We start from the raw sequence: 20,664 nt of genomic DNA, 5'->3' as shown, positions 1-20,664 counted from the left end.
CAGGGGTGGCGGCTGGGTTGAAACGCGCCTTGAAAGTTGAAGTTCTGGACAGCTGTGTGTTCCGGGGCTGTTTGCCACGTTTGCATCCACGAGCGGGCCGGGCAAATAAACTGCCACTTTAAGCCATTTTAAGGCCAACGTTTAGGCTGGCTAATGATGCACCGTATTAGTGCCCTTAGGTAATAATGCAAAACACTAGACTCTTCTGTCGCCTAGGAGCAGGATCTAGGCTGTACATTGTGTGACATTGTACTGATACTTTGACTCCTTCCCCAAAGGGAGTGAGTGACTGTGTACTACTATGGATATGAAGCTGTTTAGGCTTTTTCCTGCCAATCAGTGATTCTGCTGGCTTCTTTAATCTGTGAGATGCTGTATATCTCGCTTCGTATGCCTTATGTAGGGTTCTATTGCACGGTTCTGGCGTTGTAGGATAGTGCTCGGTTGCCTAGTTATGAAGACATCGATGCCCAGTTGTTGTTACTGTTGGTCTTCGCAGTCCCTCTACACCTAGTTAATAGATATCTGAAAATACTGCTCGGTGATGTAAACTAATAGTGAGTATACTGTCCATGGCCCTTATCTCGGTCGATGCTAGTTGAGCTCTGAAAGATAGAGAAAGTTCGGTCCTCTTTCGTTAGCTTGGGAGGAAATATAGATGAGAGAAAACAGCACGGCGCTTTCAGTGAAGAAGGGCAGGAGCTCTTCAGGAGGTCTTCAAGTGCACAGGCTATCGAGGTCCGAGGTGAGGAGATTAGTTACCGATCAATATCTAGGAACTGAAGGAAATGGAGTGTTCTAATTAAGAAACTAGGTAGAGGTGTGCAGAGAAGCAGTTAAAACTGAGGATCGAATATTCCAACGAAACTCACAGCGACTTCATCCGAATCGCCCGATCTTAAAAGCCAACCGTTTTCATTCACGGCAGATATCTCGGGACCACACCCACGTTATCCTGGAGAGAGGCTGTCTGAGAACAATATGATGGTGTTAATGTATATTTCCGAGGTCTATGGACGTATCCATTCGTGTTGTAAAAGCTCTGCAGCAGACTTTCGGGACTCCGGATCGATTTCGAGCATGCCCTTAATGAAATCAACAAAAATTGGGACTTCAGACTTCGGCATATCGATTGGTCTTAGAAAAGGCTTTGTTTGGCCGTCAACCAGGCGTTCAAGACAAGTAGGTTTCAAGTTAGGAATTCGGAGAAGATTCCCTGGGGTAAACATTGTTAAGACAATGACAAGATAGTAAGTAACGAATACCAGTATGCTTACCTTGCTTGTCAAAGAACTGTGCTCCACGATTCCCTTTTTCTATAAAATTAGGCGGTAATTGGCCGAGGACCTCAATAATCCTCGCTAGATGGTCATCTTCAGCCGTCCAGGTCCCATTCGATGATGCTTCCCCGGAGAAAAGGACTATTCCTTGAACAAGCTCCATAACCTGTTTAGTGTATAAGTTAAAATAAATCGTACCGTTTACGAAGATCCTTCAAGAGTAGAATGTTCTTACAAGGCACCCGAGACTCCAGATATCCACACCAATATCCCAGGGAGCACCTATTGTCACTTCAGGGGCTCTCAGAGCTGGCGACTGAATTGATTCTGACAAATGGTGTTTTCTCCAAGATGCTGTTATCACGGTAAGTTATGTATGAAAAAGATTGGAATTGCCCTACCTACCAACACCGAAATCAATTAACCTGACATGGAGATTTTTTGTGTCCGGGACAAGCGACGTAGGAATAACCTCCCGAAGAGGGGCGGCATCATCTCGTTGGGGGTCGGTCCGCGCGGGAACTTTCGACAGATAGTGGGAGATAGTGCTATGGGGATTTCCCAGTTCTAGAAGTATATTCGTTGGTTTCAAATCTGAGAACAAAATGGGCGGTGTCAGCAGTGCAACAAACGGCCGATACAAGGATTTGCTATACCGGTGTGAACGATTCCACACTCGCGGTGGAGGAAGTCAAGCCCAAAAAGAAGCTGCCGTACGATGACTTTTACAGCCTTTACAGGTAATTTCCCATCTTCATATTTGGCGGATTGAAAGTCTAGGTGATGCCCTAGTACGTCGAATGCTAAGCAAACATGGTCTCCATTGGGTCCTGTGTGCGTGAATTGCTCAAGAAGATGAGACACGTAGTTGCGGCCTTGATGAGGACTTTGCTTTGACACTTCCGAAATTTTCGAGAGACTTTCTCTCTCGAAGATGTCATGGCGGCCATCATAACAATCAGACCTCAGCACCTTAAGTGCTACATATCTCTCGTGTCTACCCGGTCCGTTAGCATAGTATGCGACGGCGACAGACAACACACTTATAGTCCCTAGCTAGCCAGACTGTGGAGTATTGCCCATATCCCAGTTTCCTCAGGATGGTGTATTGGCCATGATGGAAAGTATCACCCAAACGAATTGGGTGGAAACCACCAGTTTGGTAATAGCCCGGCTCTTCTGCGACTGGGTAAGAATTAACGCGCTCTGGCGACAGTAGTTGATGGGGCTTTCTCAAGAACGTTGAAATTTGCGATCGTAATAGTGACAGAGATGACTTCAATAGACTCATCGTATTAGTCAAATTTGCTCAATAGTACAAGTTCTGAAGTGCCGCAAGTGGAAAGAGCACGGCTGACGTTGGTTCTATATTCAGTTTAACCAACCATTCACGTGACTTCAGAGCTTGCGGCGTTACGTGGAACAAGACAAGAGAGATGCCATCTTTTGCCATATCATACAGGGGTTATCAAGACGTACTTCAGAGCTTCTGAATAGAATAGAATAGGTAGACTCCGCACCGGGGACCACAAAGGTAGCCGTTCCTACGGCGTAGTGTTAAAAGTGGGCCTCGGATTTAAAGGTCCTTCCTTATATTCTAGTCGAAATCACTGATATTTTGCAGAATGGTAATCATCACGTCCTTTTGCGTTTCACTCAGCTTCGAGATGTCCATATTATGCTCCCTAGCGCATCTCTTTGCCATTCAAAATTCCACTATTGGACAGCGATGCCATCTTTACCTTCATAACAAGCAAAGACATCTCATACACAAACAAGAGTACACAGATTGAACAACAAATGGTCCGGGTTTATATCGTTCTTCATAAGCAAGAAATTGCCCGTGCAGTCATCGCACTATATCCTTAATCCATCACCTGCACAATGTCAAGAGGAGTTCCCTGGTGACAAGAAATAAAAGGAAACCCAGGTACCGCAAAGATAGAGAAAGAAAAGCAAAGCAAAGAAATCATAATACCCTGCCTCTATCGGATGAAAAATGATTCGCTTCGGTTCCAAAAGCTCCGATTCTTATTTACATGGTCGAGACCAAGAAGGTCGTCGGAATCACCGACGATGTCAGAGAGTATGTCATCTGCGAAAGTGCCAGATTAGTCCAGCTCAACTGCGTGGATAGCCTCGCATGGCCACTTACCATCTTCAAGATATCGTGGGTTGGTGTACAACGATCGAGGAACGACGGCAATCTTGATCTTCTCAAACTGCTTGCCCTTGATGCCAGTTCGCTTGGAAAGTCGTTCCTTTGTTTCCTTGAAAATTTCACCCTACGAGATGTTAGATAAAACCACCTCTTTCACAAAGGAGCCGGGGTATGCTTACTGGTTTGACCACAAATTTGAAAGGAACGCCGTGAGGCCGGCTCGGCTCGCGGTCGAAGTTGAACGCATTGATTGTCCGGTCACCCTCCTCTAGGTTGAGTTCGTCTTCTGGGGTCCGTTCGGCGTAGAGAGCAACGTATTCGTTGATACCGGCAATCTTCGAGTCGCCTTGGAACTCTCGGTAAATCTTACCGCCGTGCGTCTCGTAGACACGGGCATCATGCATAGTTTCGTCGTTGAACCCGGCCTTCTTCTGCAGTCCGGCCAGGAGATCTGACATGGTCCCGTCTCGAGGTACCAGAACCTCATATACTTGCTGTTCCAGAAGTCAGCACTCATTAGGCATTGAAAGAAACCATTAGAATCTGCCATCAAACGCACCTCTTTTGTGATACCCTCCGGAAGCCACGTCACTTTCAGACTGGCCTTAGACTCGAAGTCACTCAAGCTAGTCTCCAAAACTTCATAATACAGGGCATCTTGGCGATGCATTGTGTATCCGTAGCCGGTGATCTGCCCACTGAGGATCTGGTACAAGGTTTGATTGGCTTGGTTCGAATTCCGCTTGATAAATGACTTGGGTTTGCCAGAGCTGGCGAGGACGGGCGCAAAACGCAGGTGCGTAGATTCCACGCCCAAATGCTCGCCGACCTTCTTGGAAAACTGATCATAAGTCATTTTGCGGCTAAGGGTCAGTACGAACTCATCGCCATCTCCTGCCTTGATGGGCGCGAAAGTGATGCTGATCCGGTTGAGAAGATAGTCATAGTATTGCCTGGCGTCGGTGTATAAGGCAGACGAGGGTAGCTCGGACTCTTTCAGGGTTCGTTGGAAGGTTATAATATCACCATCTTGGATCTCGGACTGCTGGAATGTCTGCTTGGGCTTCATGACATCGATCATATTGTGTTTAATCTCTTCAAACAGCATGAATTCTGTGCCGGCGGGCCAATTCATCTTTTCCAGGATGATAGGCGCCAATTCCGCCACCTTCTGCGACCTGCGCACATAGACGGAGCAGAGACCAGTCAGTGTCTGCGACGGAACATCGAAGTGCTTCAAGAAGATGAGCACCGTGTTGTTGCTGTCTGGCCACGTCATGGTGCCATCCGAAGAAGGCTGGCCGACCTCCATCCAGAGTTTGAAGGCGTTGCCTTTCGTACCGAACCGACTATAGGCCTCTTCGACTGACATTTCAGGGTCCTTGATGACTTGATCCGGACGAGTAGTCTTGTTTTGGCGATTGACCATAACCCAGAATCGAATTCGACTAGCATCAAGACCTCTCTCAGCTGCAAGCTCCGTAGCAAACTCGCCGACCTTCTTAGCTCGGAGGATACGGTAATTCGCTGGCAGCGCTGGGTCGTCAGTAGGTAAATCATTACTGGTCAGATCGAAGCCGTGGTGAGCCTGGAAGCATTCCTCTGCCAAGACTCCGACGTTGATATACAAGTGAGCTTCTTCTCTTTCCTTCCTCTTGCGTGCCATGTCTGCGCGCTCCTCGATCAATCGTGATTCTGGATGTTTCGTCAGCCAGTGGCCAGGTTCACTTGAAGAATCTAGAACAACTTACCAATATGAGACGGAATTTCCTCTGTGGTGATCGGCAGAAGCACATCATCCAATCGCGTTTTCCGGACATACACCAACATGTACGCATTCATCGAGCGCTTGGTAGACAAGCCGCGGGTGTATGGTTGCCGAACACCAGGAGCGCCGTTAGTCAGTTCATATTCACCACCGTAGTTCTCCTCAAGAACCTCCTTGTCCGTAGCCCGAGTAACCCTGTCATCGTCAAAGCGGTACCAGTGTCCGTCCTTGGTGGGCTTCAAGAATGCATAGTAGTGGCCGGCGTTCAGATCGCCACTGTGCACCAAAACACCGTGCAGTTGGTAAATCCAGGGTTCCGACTTATCGGCGTCGTTGGAGAGGTAAGGAGTGGCATCAAATTCCATCGGGAAGGCGTGTCGGTCGTTAATCTTCATCATGGCATCACGGTTAATGTCGTACTCAAATCGCTTGAGGTGGAGGTGCAGGACGGGAGGGAAGCTCTCGAAGATGACACCTTTTTTCGCATCTTGCAGGCCGTACGGCTGGCCGGCGTCGTATTTGTTCTCACCCTCGAGAGTTTCCACCTGGATGTAATCCTTGAAACTGTCGTCAAGGGTCTTGTTTCCTCGCACATTCAGCTGGATGTCCCAGAAATCTTCCACGCGCGATGATTCGTAGTCGACGTTTATACAGGAGATATAGGTTTTTGTTTTTCCGACGAAAAGTTCAGGGAGGGCTTTCTCTGCTGGTGTGCCTTTCATTTTCTCTTCCAGTCGTTCCATGAGCTTTCGTGAGAGTTCCTGGACATCCTGCTGCTCAAAGATCTGCCTCGACTCCCAACCGAAGGATGCGGTCAGTTCGGTGGTGGATACGGAGCTTTCGCTTGTCTGGAGGTTGTAGAAAAGTCGCTGAAGAGTCCAAGCGCTGTTGTCTCTTGAAGCTTCGGCCTCCGTCGGAATCTGGTAAACCGCCTTCGGGTTGGTTAGTATACTGGACAATTCTGCGCGCGGCGGGGAAAAGACCAAATCATACCTTCCGGAAGGAATTGGTAAAGTACAGGGACTGGAGAAGGGAGTTGAGGTAGCAAGTGGCACCCTGGTTCTTAAGTCCGACCATACCGGTCTCCTTCTTCGAATCGTAGCTGGAATCATATCAGCACCGGACATCTCTCGGTCCAACGACGACCACGCAAACTTACTTCTGAAAGCTGTGCCACAGTACGCCCGTGGGATCCTTGACGACGCGAACATAGGCGGTGACCATGGCTTCTTCATTCTGGACCAAAGGCGCCCCATGACCTTCGAAGGGAGCAGTGAACAGTCTCCGCAACTCGCAAAACCTGGTGAAACCCCAATCGCCCTCGTCGGAGTTGAATCGATGGGTGGCGACTGGATCCTGAATCAGCACGGGCGGGCTCGTTTCGAGTTGAGGAGAGACCGGGCATACCATGAGAAACCTTGATTGATGGATCATTCACGTTCCACAAGACCAAGGAAAATTGGACGCAGGCATACCAGTTCTCGGGAGGATCCTTTTCCCAGGCGTGCTCCAGGTAGAACGATGCGTGCTCGACGTGGTTTCCATACGGGAAGAACAGAATTCGCCTAGAGGACCGCCAGTAGTCAGAATCACGTCGCGGAAGCCGTGTTTATGGCGAGAGAGATAGTCGTGAACCAACCAAGGGAATCCTGCACATTCGAAAACCGGACCATGTTCCTTCTTCTTCAATTTCCGCCAATCCTGAATGTGCCAAGTATGATGCGCCTCGTCTTCGGTCTCGAGATCGGGATCTTTAGGGAGGACTCGTGCCATCATCGCCGCATCTGTGCCAATGAAACATGAGTTAGAAATTGTTCCGACAGCCAGGCTAGAAGGCATCGAGCAGTACAAGCTGGCGAAATGGGATCCGACCCCGCCGCGGGGACTCCGGAGCAAGGTCGATCCAGGGCCCTCGTGCGGGTCGGGTAGAATCACTGCAGCACGGGCGGGGAGGGGGGAAGTCAGTTCTTACAGTCATCGGCACGAGGTTCTTGATCGGGTTCGTCCGACCCGGAACGAGAGACGACCACATCGTCCGTTCGGTCATTGTGATACTGCTCGTATTCATCGACGAGCATCTCATTCTCCGCGACCTGGACAAGCAAAGAGCGCAATGTCAGCAATGTTCGTTGCGTTCGCCATTCATGCCGAGGCAACTCGAGCTGTGCGGAGGGCCACACGGCGGAGTGGAATCTTTGAAAACCTGAAGAGAGCGAGGGAGAAGGGAGGGAAGGACTGACGTTGTCCATCTAGGATAAGAGTTGAGCGCTCACGCACTCAGATCCCAAGACTCTACTTTCTCTGTTGCGGGTCGAGAACAAAATTTTCATGAAAGAACTTCCCCTTCACACGTTACGCGGTCGGCAAGCGGGCGATCGCAAGAGAAAGAACGAGTGAAAGTGTTGACCACGACAGGGAGGGAGGTGGGAATAACACCGATTCCAAGGCCAACGATGAGCGAGGTCAAAAAGAGTCTGAAGCTAAGCCGAAGGTGAAGGTAGTGGCGGAGTTGCGCAGAGCCCAATAATAACGACGGGGCGAGCCTGGCGGGACGATTATTATTAAGAACAAGTGACGACCTTCTCTCGCTGCCTTGTTATGAACCACGGAAACCAGGGAGGATCGGATCAGGACAAACACACATGAAGGGAATCCAATTGATACATTTCGGTCTTTATTCTCCTTGCTACACCTTTTTTTCCTTTCACCCAGAGCTCCGGCAAACGAGGGTGTTCACAAGAATCCTTTATCGAGGGTTCCGTCATAGGGACTGAGCTGTGACGGCATCGCTCCTGTTAGCGGTGGAACTACTCCGAGGCAGCTAATAATTGGGAGTTCAGAGCCTACGGAGTGCACCTGTCTAGATAGCAGGGAGGATGTATTAGATCAATATTTTTTGCAACTTCCTTTCGGTGATTTAATGGTGGTGATTAATTTCACTCCAGGCTTTGTTGGTACACAGATATAGAACAAAAGCCGGGACTGAGTGAAAGACAAAGAATTGCCTAATATTGTCAATATAACCTATCAAAACAGATCCAAGTAGTTCATACTGAATGCCATACCTAGCCTTCATAAGTTCAATCCATAACAAAGCATAAGAAGCACCGCCATAGAATATCACATGCCTTGCCTCACCGCCCGGCCAAACCAAGGCTGCCAAGGCATCAACAATAATCAAACAGTCTGACTGAGTCAAACAACTCCGGTCAGAGTCACAGTCACAAGCAGCATCATCCCATTCTCCTTCTTAGACATTAGAGATCAACCCACTCCCCTCTTGACAAGGATGTCATGCCACCACTAGGAAGCCCACCGGGACCCGCCTAGATGATCTCCGCCCATTGTTAAACCATGTATGGACTAGCCATCTCCCGACTTGAACTTGGGTAGTCTGCACTCTGCCTTGACTTCTTCATCATTCCTTACCTCCCCATGACGCATCTCCGAAGCACTATGCTGCGGCCTCAACCAGCGCGGTGTTGGCGCTTCCTCCGACATCCCTCTACCGCCAACACCCCCAGGTTGCGACCGCATGCATTGCAAGCTCGGCAGTCTCACAGTCCACCACCATGGCGGCCCGTCTCCGCTTTGGATGAGTATGCATCCCCTTCCTTTCCGGTGCCGAGGTTTCATGTTAGTATGAATATTCAGCTAATGCAACTCTTCCAGATGGGTGGAACGCGATATCCGACCGATCAGTCTACGGCAGCTGACCTTTTTCGGACGAACCCTGACGGAACCCCGACTTATTAGCTCTGCTAATTACGTGCGCACGGAACTGCCAACTAGGTTAGCGTGGGATCTAGACGACTCGAGCGATCAATCACTAACCGTGCTATCTTGTGTTTACCGTCTAGACTAGCTCACCGGCTCCGAGATATCCAGAAACTACCCTACGTGGTGGTCGCGAACCATCACCTTTCCCTTGTATATGAACTCTACTATCAAGCATTTGAACGATTCCGCCGAATCCCCGAAATAAAGACCCTCGAAGACAATGAAAGATTTTGCGATATACTTCGAAAGACCCTGAAGGAACACCTGGTGGTTATTCCCAAACTGGCCATGGGTGTCTTAGAGTGTCGGGATCTGTTACCACCCGACGTGATGGACCTATTCATGAATACTCTCCTGCGAGCGGTAATGCCCATCCGTACAGTCACCAACGAGTATAGACATTGTTCGCTAACAGTTGTCATCCATTTCTAGCGGATTTCGCGCCGTGTCATCGCCGAGCAACACCTGGCACTAACGGAAACCTTTAATTCTCCCTGGCACTTCCCTCACTCGCAGGATCGCAGCGACGCGAACGCCGATTTTGTCGGGGAGGTGTTTCTGAAATGCAACGCGAAGGAGGTCATCGAGCGCTGCGGGAAACTGGCGCAGGATACCATGCGACAGGATTCCGATTCGGCTAAAATCCCCGAGATCAACGTGCAGGGACACTTGGATGCCACCTTCCCATATATGCTGAGCCATCTGGAATACATCATTGGTGAACTACTGCGGAACTCCATTCAGGCCGTCGGCGAAAAATACCACGGATCGTCAGAGCGACCGCCGCCAATTGACGTGCTCATCTGCGAAGCGCCGCAGCATGTCATCATGCGGATATCCGACCAGGGTGGGGGGATTCCTCGAGAGATTCTCCCTTACCTCTGGTCGTTCAACAAGGGTCCCCACAGCAATGACCGGCTTCAGAACCTGGGACAGGTGCCGGCCATGGCTGCTACCATGCAAGAGCTGACGGTGCCCAAGGAAAGGAAGCGGGCAGACAAGGAAACGTTCCGCGAAGGCTCGCTGGATACGCTCACCTCGCGGCCACCCAACCTTCGACTGGGGATGGGACTTCCTATGAGCCGGGTGTATGCTGAATACTGGGCTGGCAGCCTTGAGTTGCACAGCCTGGAGGGATACGGTGTGGATGCATTCCTACAGATTTCGAAGCTCGGCAACAAGAACGAGCAGGTGACGACGAGAGCATCGATCGATGCCGTGTGATTGATTATACGATCTATGATATACGGAGGTGAATGTGGTAGTATTTATCTATCTACCATCTAATTGACTAGCTATCCATTCCTGTTGCTACGGAGTACTACACTATCAGAACCGTGCTTCAGCCACAGTTCCCATTTTATTCATGCTTTTCACCAATCACCATCCTGCATTCATGCACCTACCCCGGATTTCACTGTGGCGCGGCAGGCTAAACCCAATCGAGCGCACTGCCAGGCAAGGCAACTGGGACCGGTGCGGGATGACGTCATGCACGACGGACTTGCCGTGCGAAAAGCTTCTGCCTTGGTTCAGCCCTACAGGGACACGCGGGTCTGGCGTTGTCGCTGTCGCCCTGAAACGATCTGCTCTTTCCCGTGACGTCGATCTTGCCTCCGCTCTGGTATAAATAAGCATGAAGCGTCTCAACTCTCCCGAGGATGACAATGTTCCCATCTATATCTTCATCCTTCTTTTCGTGATTTTCATCCTGAGCTTCCTGGGTACGCTGATCGACCCTAACAAACGAACGTTGAACCCAGCTCGCAACAAGCCTTGAGATTATTCTATTTGCCTGCACATTCTTTCTGAATTTTAACCAGGCGTGTGCCTCTTCTGATTCAAAATGGCTTCCACCGCTTCGATCCTTTGCATGATTCTTATCACCTTATTCGGTGAGTGCTTATAGCCATGTCCACTGCAGAAGATGATCACCGTCGTCGACTATTGAAACTAACTCATTTTTTTCTCAGTTCCTCCACTTGGTGTGTTTCTCATTGCAGGCTGTGGCATGGACTTTTGGATCAACGTCCTTCTGACAATTCTCGGGTGAGTCCATTCTTGCTTCTGTTTGTTACACAGAATTTCAGCCATTGCCGCGGGATGACTTCACCGCTCTTATTGTACAACGTCGCTAATCTTCTGTGTCAGTTATCTTCCGGGCCATATCCATGCCTTCTATCTGCTCTACGTCTACTACAGCCGTCGACGCGCGGTCAATCCTGCGACAGATGGCGACGCACCGGGCGTGTATTCCGATCGAATCAAACGGACAAAGCATTCTTAAGCTTTTGGTGATATTATAACGGGCTTCGGGTCTGTCGGTGTCTCAATGTGTTGAGGTGGTGTATGCTGGTATTGCTGGAATCCGTGGTTATTTTTAATGGCTTGGCTTTCTGGTGCTTTGTGTGCGGCCGAACTCCTCGTATGTAGTTTGAGACTGGCGCGACTGGGTATTCTTAATTGTAATGTAATTCATGATTATGCTGTACTTGTGTACTGTAGAATTATACCTAGTTGGTGTATGAACTTGGTGCGAACTATGCTCAAGCCTTTCAATGTTTCTAGCCCTCTCTGGCCGTTGCGTATGGGACACCACGGACCTCGTTCTTAGCTCCCCTTAATCCCTTGAGTTAAGTATGCATTTCAGTCATGTAGTGCTCAATCCAGTCTAGAGTACCTAACGTTAACGTTTACAAGTTCTCGGCCGGTATCTCTTAATACTGGTGATCACCCCACAGAGCTATTTCAAAGCTCCCCAACTGTACAATGTTCAGCAAACCAATTCATCATCTACCCACCTACCTACTCAACCCCTCGATCTGGAATATCAAGATCCCCATCGAATGAGTGATATTCCTCGAAACTGAATATACGCACATGTAATACCGAACCTCTACTTTGGATATTAATGGACTCTGAATATGTATGTACCTGGGTCTATCCGTTTACTCAGCTTAGATTAAGGTTATCTTCTTTGCTTTTATTTGTTTGTTTGCAACCTCTTGCATTTTCATTTTTTGGTCCTATGTAAAGCCTCATCCTCCATACGGTATGTACAGTCGCTAGAGTATAATGCAATAACCATACTCATCTGGATATTGCTATCCTGGTTAGTTAGTTAGTTAGTTAGTTAGCCGATACCTGCTGGAGGGGGAAAGCTAAGTACCTACCTACCTATACCTGTCCTTCAAATTAATACCTATTACCTACCTGGCTATAAAGATAGGTGTCTACCATATCATATACCCAACGGTACTTACATAGAATAATCCATCATCGCGAGAATTCCGCCATATAGATAGCCAATGAGACATACCGGACTGGATTCTGGGCATTGATCAGAATGTGCTGATACATTCCTTGCCTGGAACTAGAAAACGGTGCACCTACATACCTAGGTAGGGTATTCTAATTGAAGAAGTTGGGATGCGTAGGATGGAAAACTGTGGTTAAGCATAAGTAGATGAATGCCTTCTACACAAGTTGAATACTTAGGTAAACGTGTAATTTGAGAGGGAAAGAAGAGCTAGGATTGGGGAGATAAAAGGAGAGGATATAGTTGTTTGTTCATCTATTCGTTCGTTGATGTAGTTTGCTAGTTCTTGACTTTGATGTGTCTACCTACTTTGCGAGATGCTGAGATGCTCGGTAGGTATGTAGATAGATAACTACGGCTGGTTGATCTATACATTCTTGATTTCTGATATCTGTCTAACGGGATGCTAAGGATCGCTATAGGCCGGTCTCTCTACAGATTCATTCTCTCCTTGATAGATTTATTGTCGTAGGAGTTTGCCTTTTGATTTGCCTACGCCGTACAGCTGGCGTACAGATTCTGCCTCCTTCAGCGTGATATGCCTACAGAGTCTATCCTTTCAATAGACACGCTTCACTACCTTCATAGAATGCCAACTAATTTCCAACAGCTCCATTGACTGATTTCTCCCTAACACAGACAGATACAAACAACAACTAAACAGACGCCGCCTTCTTCCCAGCACCAGCAGTCCCAGCCCCAGCACCAGACGCACCACCCGCCGCACCAGCCGTCGCCTTCTTCTTCAACGCCGGCAAATCAAACGCCTTGCTGATCCCAGCATCCCCTTCTGTCCTCGGCACCGCCCCGGATCTCGGACTCCACCACAACGCGCCCACCCAAGGCTGCACATTCCACCCCACGTTCAACGTCACGTTGCCCCTCTCCGCCATCCGGCCCGTGATATCTCCGATCTGGTACTTGGAGCGCTGATCACGGAGACGGATATGGCCCGGGGGTTTGGTCTTGGTGGAGGATTTGCTCTTGTTGCCGGTGCGCTTCTGGTTCGTGGTGCGCGAGCTCGAGGAGGGGAAGAAACGGGCTTGCAGGGCGGAGAACGAGTAGGGGGATTCAGGGGCGGGGATGATCGTGTCCCAGATGATGGACTCGGAGTTGGGGAGGTGGCTGGTTGAGGGGTTCGAGGAGGAGTAGGAGGCGTAGACGTAGACGAAGAGTTGTTTTGTGTTCCAGTTGAAGAGGGGGGAGAGGTCTTTTGAATGGGTTAGTTTGAGGTATAGAATTGGATATGTTGCAAGAAGAGTAGAGTAGGGGAAGATGTATGAAGGGAGGAAAGGGTCGTACCAGCGTCCAGATCGAATCGCATCTGGGCGTATTCCTCCTTCTTGGGAGAGTAGTAATTAGGACGGCCTTTGATTCTGTTACGAAGTCAGTTATGCGGTCGCCTTGCATTCGTAGCAGACTGCAGCAGCACAGTCAACCGGCAAACTCAAACATACACTTTCACATCCTTCAGAGCGACCTGCGCTTTCGCGTCGTCGGCCGGATACAACAGCACGGAGAGGGCGGCGACACCGGCGACGAACAACGCGACGGAGGTGAAGAAGCCGAAGACGGCCTGCGCGCGGTTCAGGGAGGAATGCATGGTCAAATGTCCGGCCCTGGTTCGGGTCTAGACTTGAGCGATTGAGATAGAGGAAGGAGAGACAGATGCGTGGAAATGCGAAAAGGACAGAAAGTGAAGCCACGTCGACGCCTCGGTTGTGGCGCAGCTTATCGATAAGCGCCGATCTGCTGATCTCAGTTCATCTTAGCTACTTTCTATGGGTTATTTTTCTTTAAGTGGCATTGTCAATTCTTCCAGACTGGGGCCTGGCATTAGCATTGATTGATTAATTCCAGCCCATGACGTACTGCTAGACACCCCACCGTGGTCTCTCGATCTCTACAATCTGTCTTCTTCCTTCCCCGCTCTCTCCGCTTATCCGCTCCAACTACTTATTTCTGTACATACATGCATCATACATCAATTTTTTTCTGCATACACTGCACCTTCTAATCATACCATATTCAAAATGGGCGAGCATGTCTTGTTCTTCTACGGTATGTTCTATATGTCCACAATCCCATCCGTTCCCTTCAAGCATCCAATCCCCTCATTCACCCCACCTACTCCAACCCCGCGCACCTAGCAGTATCATCATCATTCTCATCTCTACACTCACCATTCCCTCCATGTTCAATTCAATTCACTTCAGTTTATTCCAGCCAATCCATACAATCTACCCTTCTTAAACTACCTCCCATAACACTAACCCATCACCACATCACTATCACCCACCCACCCACGACAACCACAGATTTATATAGCATACAGTTAACTAAACCCCTATAGGAACACTAATGGCCCCTCAAATCCTCCACCGCGTAATCCACGGCAACCCATCGCCTGAACCATGGCAAAAAGCCCTCTTGACATTCAAGCCTGCCGTGCTGCACGGATACCGAAGACATCGGGTCCGCGGGGCCGATTACCCAGGGATTATCAAAGTACCGGGGTCCTCGGAGGGGTCGAGTTTGGATGAAACGTCGAATTCTACGACAGGGACGGCGTCAGCGTCAGGGTCAAGCTCAGCACCACAATCACAGACACACACAGGAGCACAGAAAGATCCAGAAGGCTCCGTCCTCGGCACCGTCGTCTCCGGCCTCACAGACGGCGATATCCACCGCCTCAACATCTTCGAAGGACCGGATTACGTGAAAGAGCCCGTGAACGTGCGAATCCTGCAGGAAACACTCAGCATGGACGGCTCTTCCCACGGACTAGCGCACGCGCACGACGACAGCGACGGCGGCAAACATCTTCGGGACGTGCTGGATGCGGCGGGGGCGGAGTTTGCGGATGAAGGGGAGGAGGTGAGAGCGGATACTTATGTGTGGGTTGGTGGGGAGGGGAAGTTGGAGGAGGCGGAGTGGGATTTTGAGGCGTTTAAGAGGGATAAGATGGCTTGGTGGGTGGGGGCTGATGAGAGTGAGTGGTAGTATTCTTTCAGGTATTGTGGAGGTTGATAGGATGCCTGGAGTGTATAAAGGTTGTTTAGATAGAACTGGGATGGGTGGGTATTTCACCTGGCTATCTGGTGATATACTTCTAATGGAGGAGACTATCCCGATAGCTGATATCGTTGATCGTCGGTCTAAATCCCAGTACTTACATGTACACTGTATCCTCACCCGAGGGTGGATGATAGGTAGATGAAAAAGCAAACCAAATATATGCTGCGGTGGTATTGACCATAACACCGTAGACCACCTCAGACAAAAACTAACGAAAGAAAACCACATGCTATGCTTGGTATCTCATGTACTCAGTAAAAAACAATCAATCAAATCAAAAGAAAGGTTCCTGTATCCCGTTGGAAGAAAAACGCCTGCTCAAGGTCATGTATATCTACCATGGTCCTTGGCACAAAGAAGGAAAACAAAAGAAAAAGAATGAGCAAAGCGAAAGCGAAAAGAAGAAGGTTTGAAACAAAAGATAAGAATAGAAAGAATGTCATATGCTCATAGATCATTGTCTGGCAAAAGGCAGACTTACATCCCCTTCGTCGACTTGTGCTTGCGTTTGCCAGCTCTTGGACTCTTCTTCGGGGACTCGCCGCTGGTCGATGGCGGAGGCGTTCTTTTCACCTGGATCTCTACCTCGAACGGATGTTCTTTGACGGAAGATTCAGCCTCCGAAGCCTTCGGCTGCGAGGCTTTCGTGCCGTCTTCCGGAATGGCACCCTGTTTCTTCGGGGTCACATCCACGACCTCTGCATGGTCGGGTTGCGCCTGCTTTTCCTTCTCTTTCTTGCGGACTGTCTTTCGCACCGGCGACGCAGGGATCATCTGGACAGGCTCTTGGCTATCGGGGACCTCGATGATGTCGCCCGCTTTCTCGGAATGTTTGGGCTTGTCGACAGCACTAGGCTCCGGCGCCGCACTTTGTGGATCTTCCCCGTTGGTGGCCGATTCTTGAACACTGGGCCGTAGTTCCTCTTTACTACCACCGGACTTCTCGGGCGCCGGCTCGTTCGGCACGCCCTTGCTTTCTTCTGGTAACCGTTCACTCAAGTTGACAGGGTTCGAGAACCACCGGATGGTGGGAGACGTGAGAAGATACGAAACAGGCTGCATGTCCGCCATGACCTTTTGCTCGCTGGCATTCTCAGGGCTGAGCTGTGCCTGCTCGTCATAAAGCCGGTCCAGGAATTTCCGTAGCCGAGTTCGGAGCTGGCCTGATCGCACTTCGGGCCAATCCTCTTCGGTAGACATTTCCCTCCGCAGCAACTTCCAGACGAACTGGTCGGGGTCTTGCACGAACTTTTCCAGGTACGCTAGAAGATATAACCCGCAGTCGGAATAGTTAGATTGCAAGGGGATCTCCTGAGCACGCATACCCTTGATCATAGTCTTGTCTATCTCAACATCACGTTTCGACTTGGCTTCTGCATGAAGATAATCGCGGAGGATGCTGATTGTAGGCGAGCGAGCGAGGTTTAGCGAATCAAATGTAATGATAATCGGTTGGCGAATATCATGCTTGGGTCCTGCGGGCTTCTTCTGCTTTCGTGACTTTCGCGGGGTGTCTGTTGATTTCGAGCCGGAGCCTTTTGAATCGCCTGTGGATGTCTGGGCCTGCGTCTGGGACTCAGAGTTGGCCTCTATTGAGCCCGATTCTGTAGGCACCTGCGAACCTGGCTCTTTGGAACCCTCTTCGTCCGATAGGTTCATCGATGCTAGCGACTGTCGTGTCACCTCCTCTTTGCCAGATTGTGCATTGTTAATTTCGCCAGGCTCCGGCGTTTCCTGGACCTCCTGGACCTCGCGATCTGGCTGAGCAGACACATCACCATCGGAGGGTTGATCTTGTGCGGCGTCTTTGGAAACACCGGGCAGATACGGTAGGTTACATATGATGGCCACGTACCAGTGGGCATTTTCATTGATAGGCACCACGATATAGTCGTGGCTGAAAATGTCCACATTCCTGGTCCATTTCTGAACACCTTCATAGTTGATGGCTCTCCTGCCCTTGGGCGAGTTCGTAAGAGTGGCGAAGAAATACGAATTGAAGAAGTAGACCCTCTTCGCCGCCTCCTTGTTGCAACGCTCAAGATGGTCCTGCAAGAACCGTATGTAGAATCCGATGAGGTTGTCGTTCAAGAATTCGTTGTCACTGAGTCGCTCCACGTCCTGGGCATTGACTTCGGCTTTCTTTTTCCCAAACCGAGGGTAGATCAGGGGCCTGAGATCGATGCTGTCAGTATATAAGTGCTGTGCGGGTTTATAGATGACATACTTGTTCCACCGTTTCTGTTTCCCCTTCAATATCGGCTGAGGGGTGTCTTCCTCGTTCTCATCGTCGCTATTTAATTAGCGAGACATTACAAACGAGATAGCAAGGATAGCTTACCAAACAACAGTGGGTGGTGGCGCGCGGCGCAACATGGAGCGTGTTGCTCGCGTAGATGGCGAAAATAGTGAGCTATCAGGGATTGAGGGTTCTGTGACTTCGGCGGGTTGGGTGTTGGAGGTACATTCCTGAGGAATGGCATTCTTGGGAGGCGAAGAGGCGGTCTCTGCATGTTTCTGTCCGACAACATTCCCATGCTCATCTTGCAGCGAATCCGACAGCTTCATTCTCTTGGGAACTGTAGGCTTCGTTACTGGCTCTGGCGATGCCTTTTTTGCGCCACTCTCCGGCATGGTACTGGGCTCCTGAGGCTGTTGATCTGATAGCCTCTTGTTTTTGCGGGTAAACACTTTCTCCATATACTCACTTTTTTCGGTCAGCTTCGCCAAAAACGATTCAGGTGAGAAGACATACTCATCTCTTGACACAATTTTGACTCCATGCTTGTTGAATAAAGCGCACACTTCCCGTTTCGCCTCGGGCAACAATAGCTCTATATCCATTTGATCGCCGGTCCCTTTCGTTCTCGTCAAACCAAAACGCATCTTCCGGCTAGCACTTTTACTTTGCTCAACCTTGATGACTCGGTCCAAGGCGACCGGAACTTGAGTGTTCGCACGTCCAGGATAGGAAATTACGTCATTTTCCAGGTCAAAGACCAGGTCCTTGGTTTCACCCTTGGGAACGTGCTGCTCCAAACTTCCCACGCGGAGGTAGGTTATCTTAAAGGTTTGGTAGATGCTGTGGTTCTTCTTTTGTTTGGGCTTTTTATTGGGCTTCTTCTTGTTGGTAGATGATGCGCTTATGAAGCTTGTCGGTCGGATATCATGTGGGGATAATTGCTGTCGACCGCTTGAGGTCGGTTGCTCTTCCACCTCCGAATCGTCATTCGGGAGTTGCATAGCTCGATTTATCATTGTCGGGGCTGGTCGAACCGTTGCTTCGCCCTGCAGCTCATCGGGACTTTCTCGGAGGTCGAATGCGCGATACGGTCTGGGCTCAGGGGGATGATCTTTCGAGGTCGAATTTTCTGAAGTGCCATTGAGTCCGTGGATCTCGACGCTCTCTAGAACTTCATGCCTAGGATTTCGCGATTTTTCAAATCCAGGTTCGACCGTCGGCTTTGATGCCGACAGACGTCTTTCCTTGGCGGCATTTTCCGTGAATTGTTCCTCCCGGTCATCGTCGACCCACCAGCGATGGTGTTTCTTGCTAGGCGACTCCCGAGGAATTCTCACATTTCGTTCCACTTCGCGAAACTCGTCGACTATGATTCCCTTCATTCCTCTCTTCCCTTTTCCGGTCGTTTGGCTGGACACCGAGGACCGACGTGCCGAACTTCCAGCGAGCGACGAAGTGTCCGGTGCCGCTTGTTCCATTATATCGTCATCGGAGATACTAATCGTTTTCCCGAGCGGCGCACCCAGGCTATCTCGACGTCGTCGCTTGAGCGGTCTCTCCGGGCTGTCAAAATCCGTAATCCCATCCGATTGAAATGTTCTCGTTCCGAAGCCGGGCGACTTATTCCCTCGATAACTTTGTTTCCTCTGAGCGCGGACGGGGCCGCTATCTCGGGCTCTGCCCGAAAGAGTGTCCACCGGTTTCAAACTCCCAAAGCCCTAAACAAAATAGGCGTTAGATGCAAGCAGATGAAAAAATAAACCCCATCGCAGTCGTAGAATCTCACCTGGAGTTTCTTGGGTTTCACGGTTGTTTGGCCTGGCTTTATCGTTACCCCGCCGGGACTGTTCCTAGAAGGTAGGCAAACGCATGTGAGCCACCGCACCTGTGCCTGATTTTGGGGCCGTTTAACGACCGTGAAGTGACGTACTGCTTATAGGAAGGGAAGAGTCTCTGCTCGTCCGCCAGAGAAGAGGCATCGCGCTCTTTGGTGACCATTGACTTTTCGTCCCCATGCCTGAATCTGCAGTCAGTATTGCCTGATCGTTCCCACATAGTTATAGGTCATATTTACAAACGACGCATTCCTAATCCGGGTCGTGGAATGGTCTGGCGTATTAGTGAACGTACAGGTCGGGGTCTATTGGTGGTGTAGAATTCTTCGGCATAGCTAGAAGGGGACTGGGTTGAGGTTCAGAGGTCAGCCTGTGCACGAGATGAGAGGAGTGTGAGAAAACGCTAAGATTACGGAAGAAAGAAGGGAAGAAAAAGGAAACACAGTTGCGACATGGGCATTGTTGGGGCAAAGATAGAATAAAGAGGCGCAAGAGGGGAATGGCAAAAATAAATTTACCAGTAGATAAGGTCAAGTAGAAGAGAAACAAAGGGAAATCATAAGAGAAAATCAAGGGAAAACTCAAGAAAATAAATCCATACCTGCGAGAACTGAAGCAATGCTTTCAACGGCGCAGTCGAAGTCTCTATCGGCGAAAGGGCATTCCCCCCGGACGACTGATCGGAGCTTGCATCTGATGGTGGAGAATTGGCTGCAGGCTGCGGAGGAGAAGAGGCTTGACCAGGAGTCCAGCGGGAAAACAACTCCGAAAGTTTGTCACGTAGGGGCATATATAGCGGTCATCGCACGGCCCGAGTAGACAGGAGGATATTCATTTGCCGGACACATAGATTGAGAGAGAAAGAGGGAGCAGAGAATCGATGCCGCATGAACGAGAGCGACGCAAGCATGGATGATGGAAGATGAAAAGGCGGTGGGGGATGGTTTTCTGCCCCCCATCAGTTGGACGCTTTCGTGCGTTCGTCCTTCTGCTCTTAGTGGGAGTATGCACTGCACTGTACGGTGTACATGTACTCTATCTACTGAAGGTCACTACGATGGTAGCCCAGAGTGAGTGCTAGAGAATACGGCGATCTGCCATATCCTATACTCGGCCTGTTCGATTAATCTGATTTTTTCTTCTTTTTTTTCCTTCTTCTTGAAACGTGCATGGCATCTCGCATAAAACATGGAACCAGAAA

At 49.7% G+C, this 20,664-nt stretch overlaps 7 protein-coding genes across 7 annotated transcripts; 3 read left to right on the top strand and 4 right to left on the bottom strand.

Annotated features, from left to right (window-relative positions):
* Window positions 1–1,895: 1,895 nt before the first annotated feature.
* LDX57_012205 (uncharacterized protein) lies at window positions 1,896–2,571 on the bottom strand (the record flags this gene model as incomplete). Its single annotated transcript, XM_046093941.1, has 2 exons — window positions 1,896–2,277; window positions 2,324–2,571. 2 exons carry the CDS (start codon window positions 2,569–2,571, stop codon window positions 1,896–1,898), a joined length of 630 nt encoding a protein of 209 aa, XP_045949920.1.
* Window positions 2,572–3,265: 694 nt separating this feature from the next.
* UBP15 (ubiquitin-specific protease UBP15) lies at window positions 3,266–7,458 on the bottom strand (the record flags this gene model as incomplete). The annotated part of the gene is made up of 11 exons (XM_046093940.1): window positions 3,266–3,375; window positions 3,436–3,565; window positions 3,621–3,935; window positions 4,001–5,136; window positions 5,193–6,141; window positions 6,203–6,311; window positions 6,369–6,558; window positions 6,617–6,774; window positions 6,849–6,993; window positions 7,182–7,302; window positions 7,450–7,458. The coding sequence occupies 11 exons, from the start codon at window positions 7,456–7,458 to the stop codon at window positions 3,266–3,268; spliced, it is 3,372 nt and encodes a 1,123-aa protein (XP_045949919.1).
* A 1,186-nt stretch (window positions 7,459–8,644) lies between these two features.
* Window positions 8,645–10,213, top strand: PKP2 (protein kinase PKP2; the record flags this gene model as incomplete). The annotated part of the gene is made up of 4 exons (XM_046093939.1): window positions 8,645–8,808; window positions 8,882–9,001; window positions 9,070–9,352; window positions 9,422–10,213. 4 exons carry the CDS (start codon window positions 8,645–8,647, stop codon window positions 10,211–10,213), a joined length of 1,359 nt encoding a protein of 452 aa, XP_045949918.1.
* Window positions 10,214–10,835: 622 nt separating this feature from the next.
* Window positions 10,836–11,276, top strand: LDX57_012202 (YqaE/Pmp3 family membrane protein; the record flags this gene model as incomplete). Its single annotated transcript, XM_046093938.1, has 3 exons — window positions 10,836–10,884; window positions 10,963–11,038; window positions 11,141–11,276. The coding sequence occupies 3 exons, from the start codon at window positions 10,836–10,838 to the stop codon at window positions 11,274–11,276; spliced, it is 261 nt and encodes an 86-aa protein (XP_045949917.1).
* Window positions 11,277–12,964: 1,688 nt separating this feature from the next.
* SPC3 (signal peptidase complex subunit SPC3) lies at window positions 12,965–13,911 on the bottom strand (the record flags this gene model as incomplete). The annotated part of the gene is made up of 3 exons (XM_046093937.1): window positions 12,965–13,518; window positions 13,611–13,684; window positions 13,766–13,911. 3 exons carry the CDS (start codon window positions 13,909–13,911, stop codon window positions 12,965–12,967), a joined length of 774 nt encoding a protein of 257 aa, XP_045949916.1.
* A 430-nt stretch (window positions 13,912–14,341) lies between these two features.
* On the top strand, window positions 14,342–15,311 carry LDX57_012200 (gamma-glutamylcyclotransferase family protein; the record flags this gene model as incomplete). Its single annotated transcript, XM_046093936.1, has 2 exons — window positions 14,342–14,369; window positions 14,662–15,311. 2 exons carry the CDS (start codon window positions 14,342–14,344, stop codon window positions 15,309–15,311), a joined length of 678 nt encoding a protein of 225 aa, XP_045949915.1.
* Window positions 15,312–15,863: 552 nt separating this feature from the next.
* LDX57_012199 (SUMO protease ULP2) lies at window positions 15,864–20,253 on the bottom strand (the record flags this gene model as incomplete). Its single annotated transcript, XM_046093935.1, has 8 exons — window positions 15,864–17,559; window positions 17,614–17,679; window positions 17,728–18,093; window positions 18,142–19,346; window positions 19,415–19,478; window positions 19,559–19,645; window positions 19,703–19,809; window positions 20,065–20,253. 8 exons carry the CDS (start codon window positions 20,251–20,253, stop codon window positions 15,864–15,866), a joined length of 3,780 nt encoding a protein of 1,259 aa, XP_045949914.1.
* Between the last annotated feature and the right edge of the window lie 411 nt (window positions 20,254–20,664).

The sequence above is a fragment of the Aspergillus melleus genome (assembly GCF_016097325.1).
Source record: "Aspergillus melleus strain CBS 546.65 chromosome Unknown contig8, whole genome shotgun sequence".
NCBI lineage: Eukaryota > Fungi > Ascomycota > Eurotiomycetes > Eurotiales > Aspergillaceae > Aspergillus > Aspergillus melleus.
This window is presented reverse-complemented; position numbering and strand designations above follow the sequence as displayed.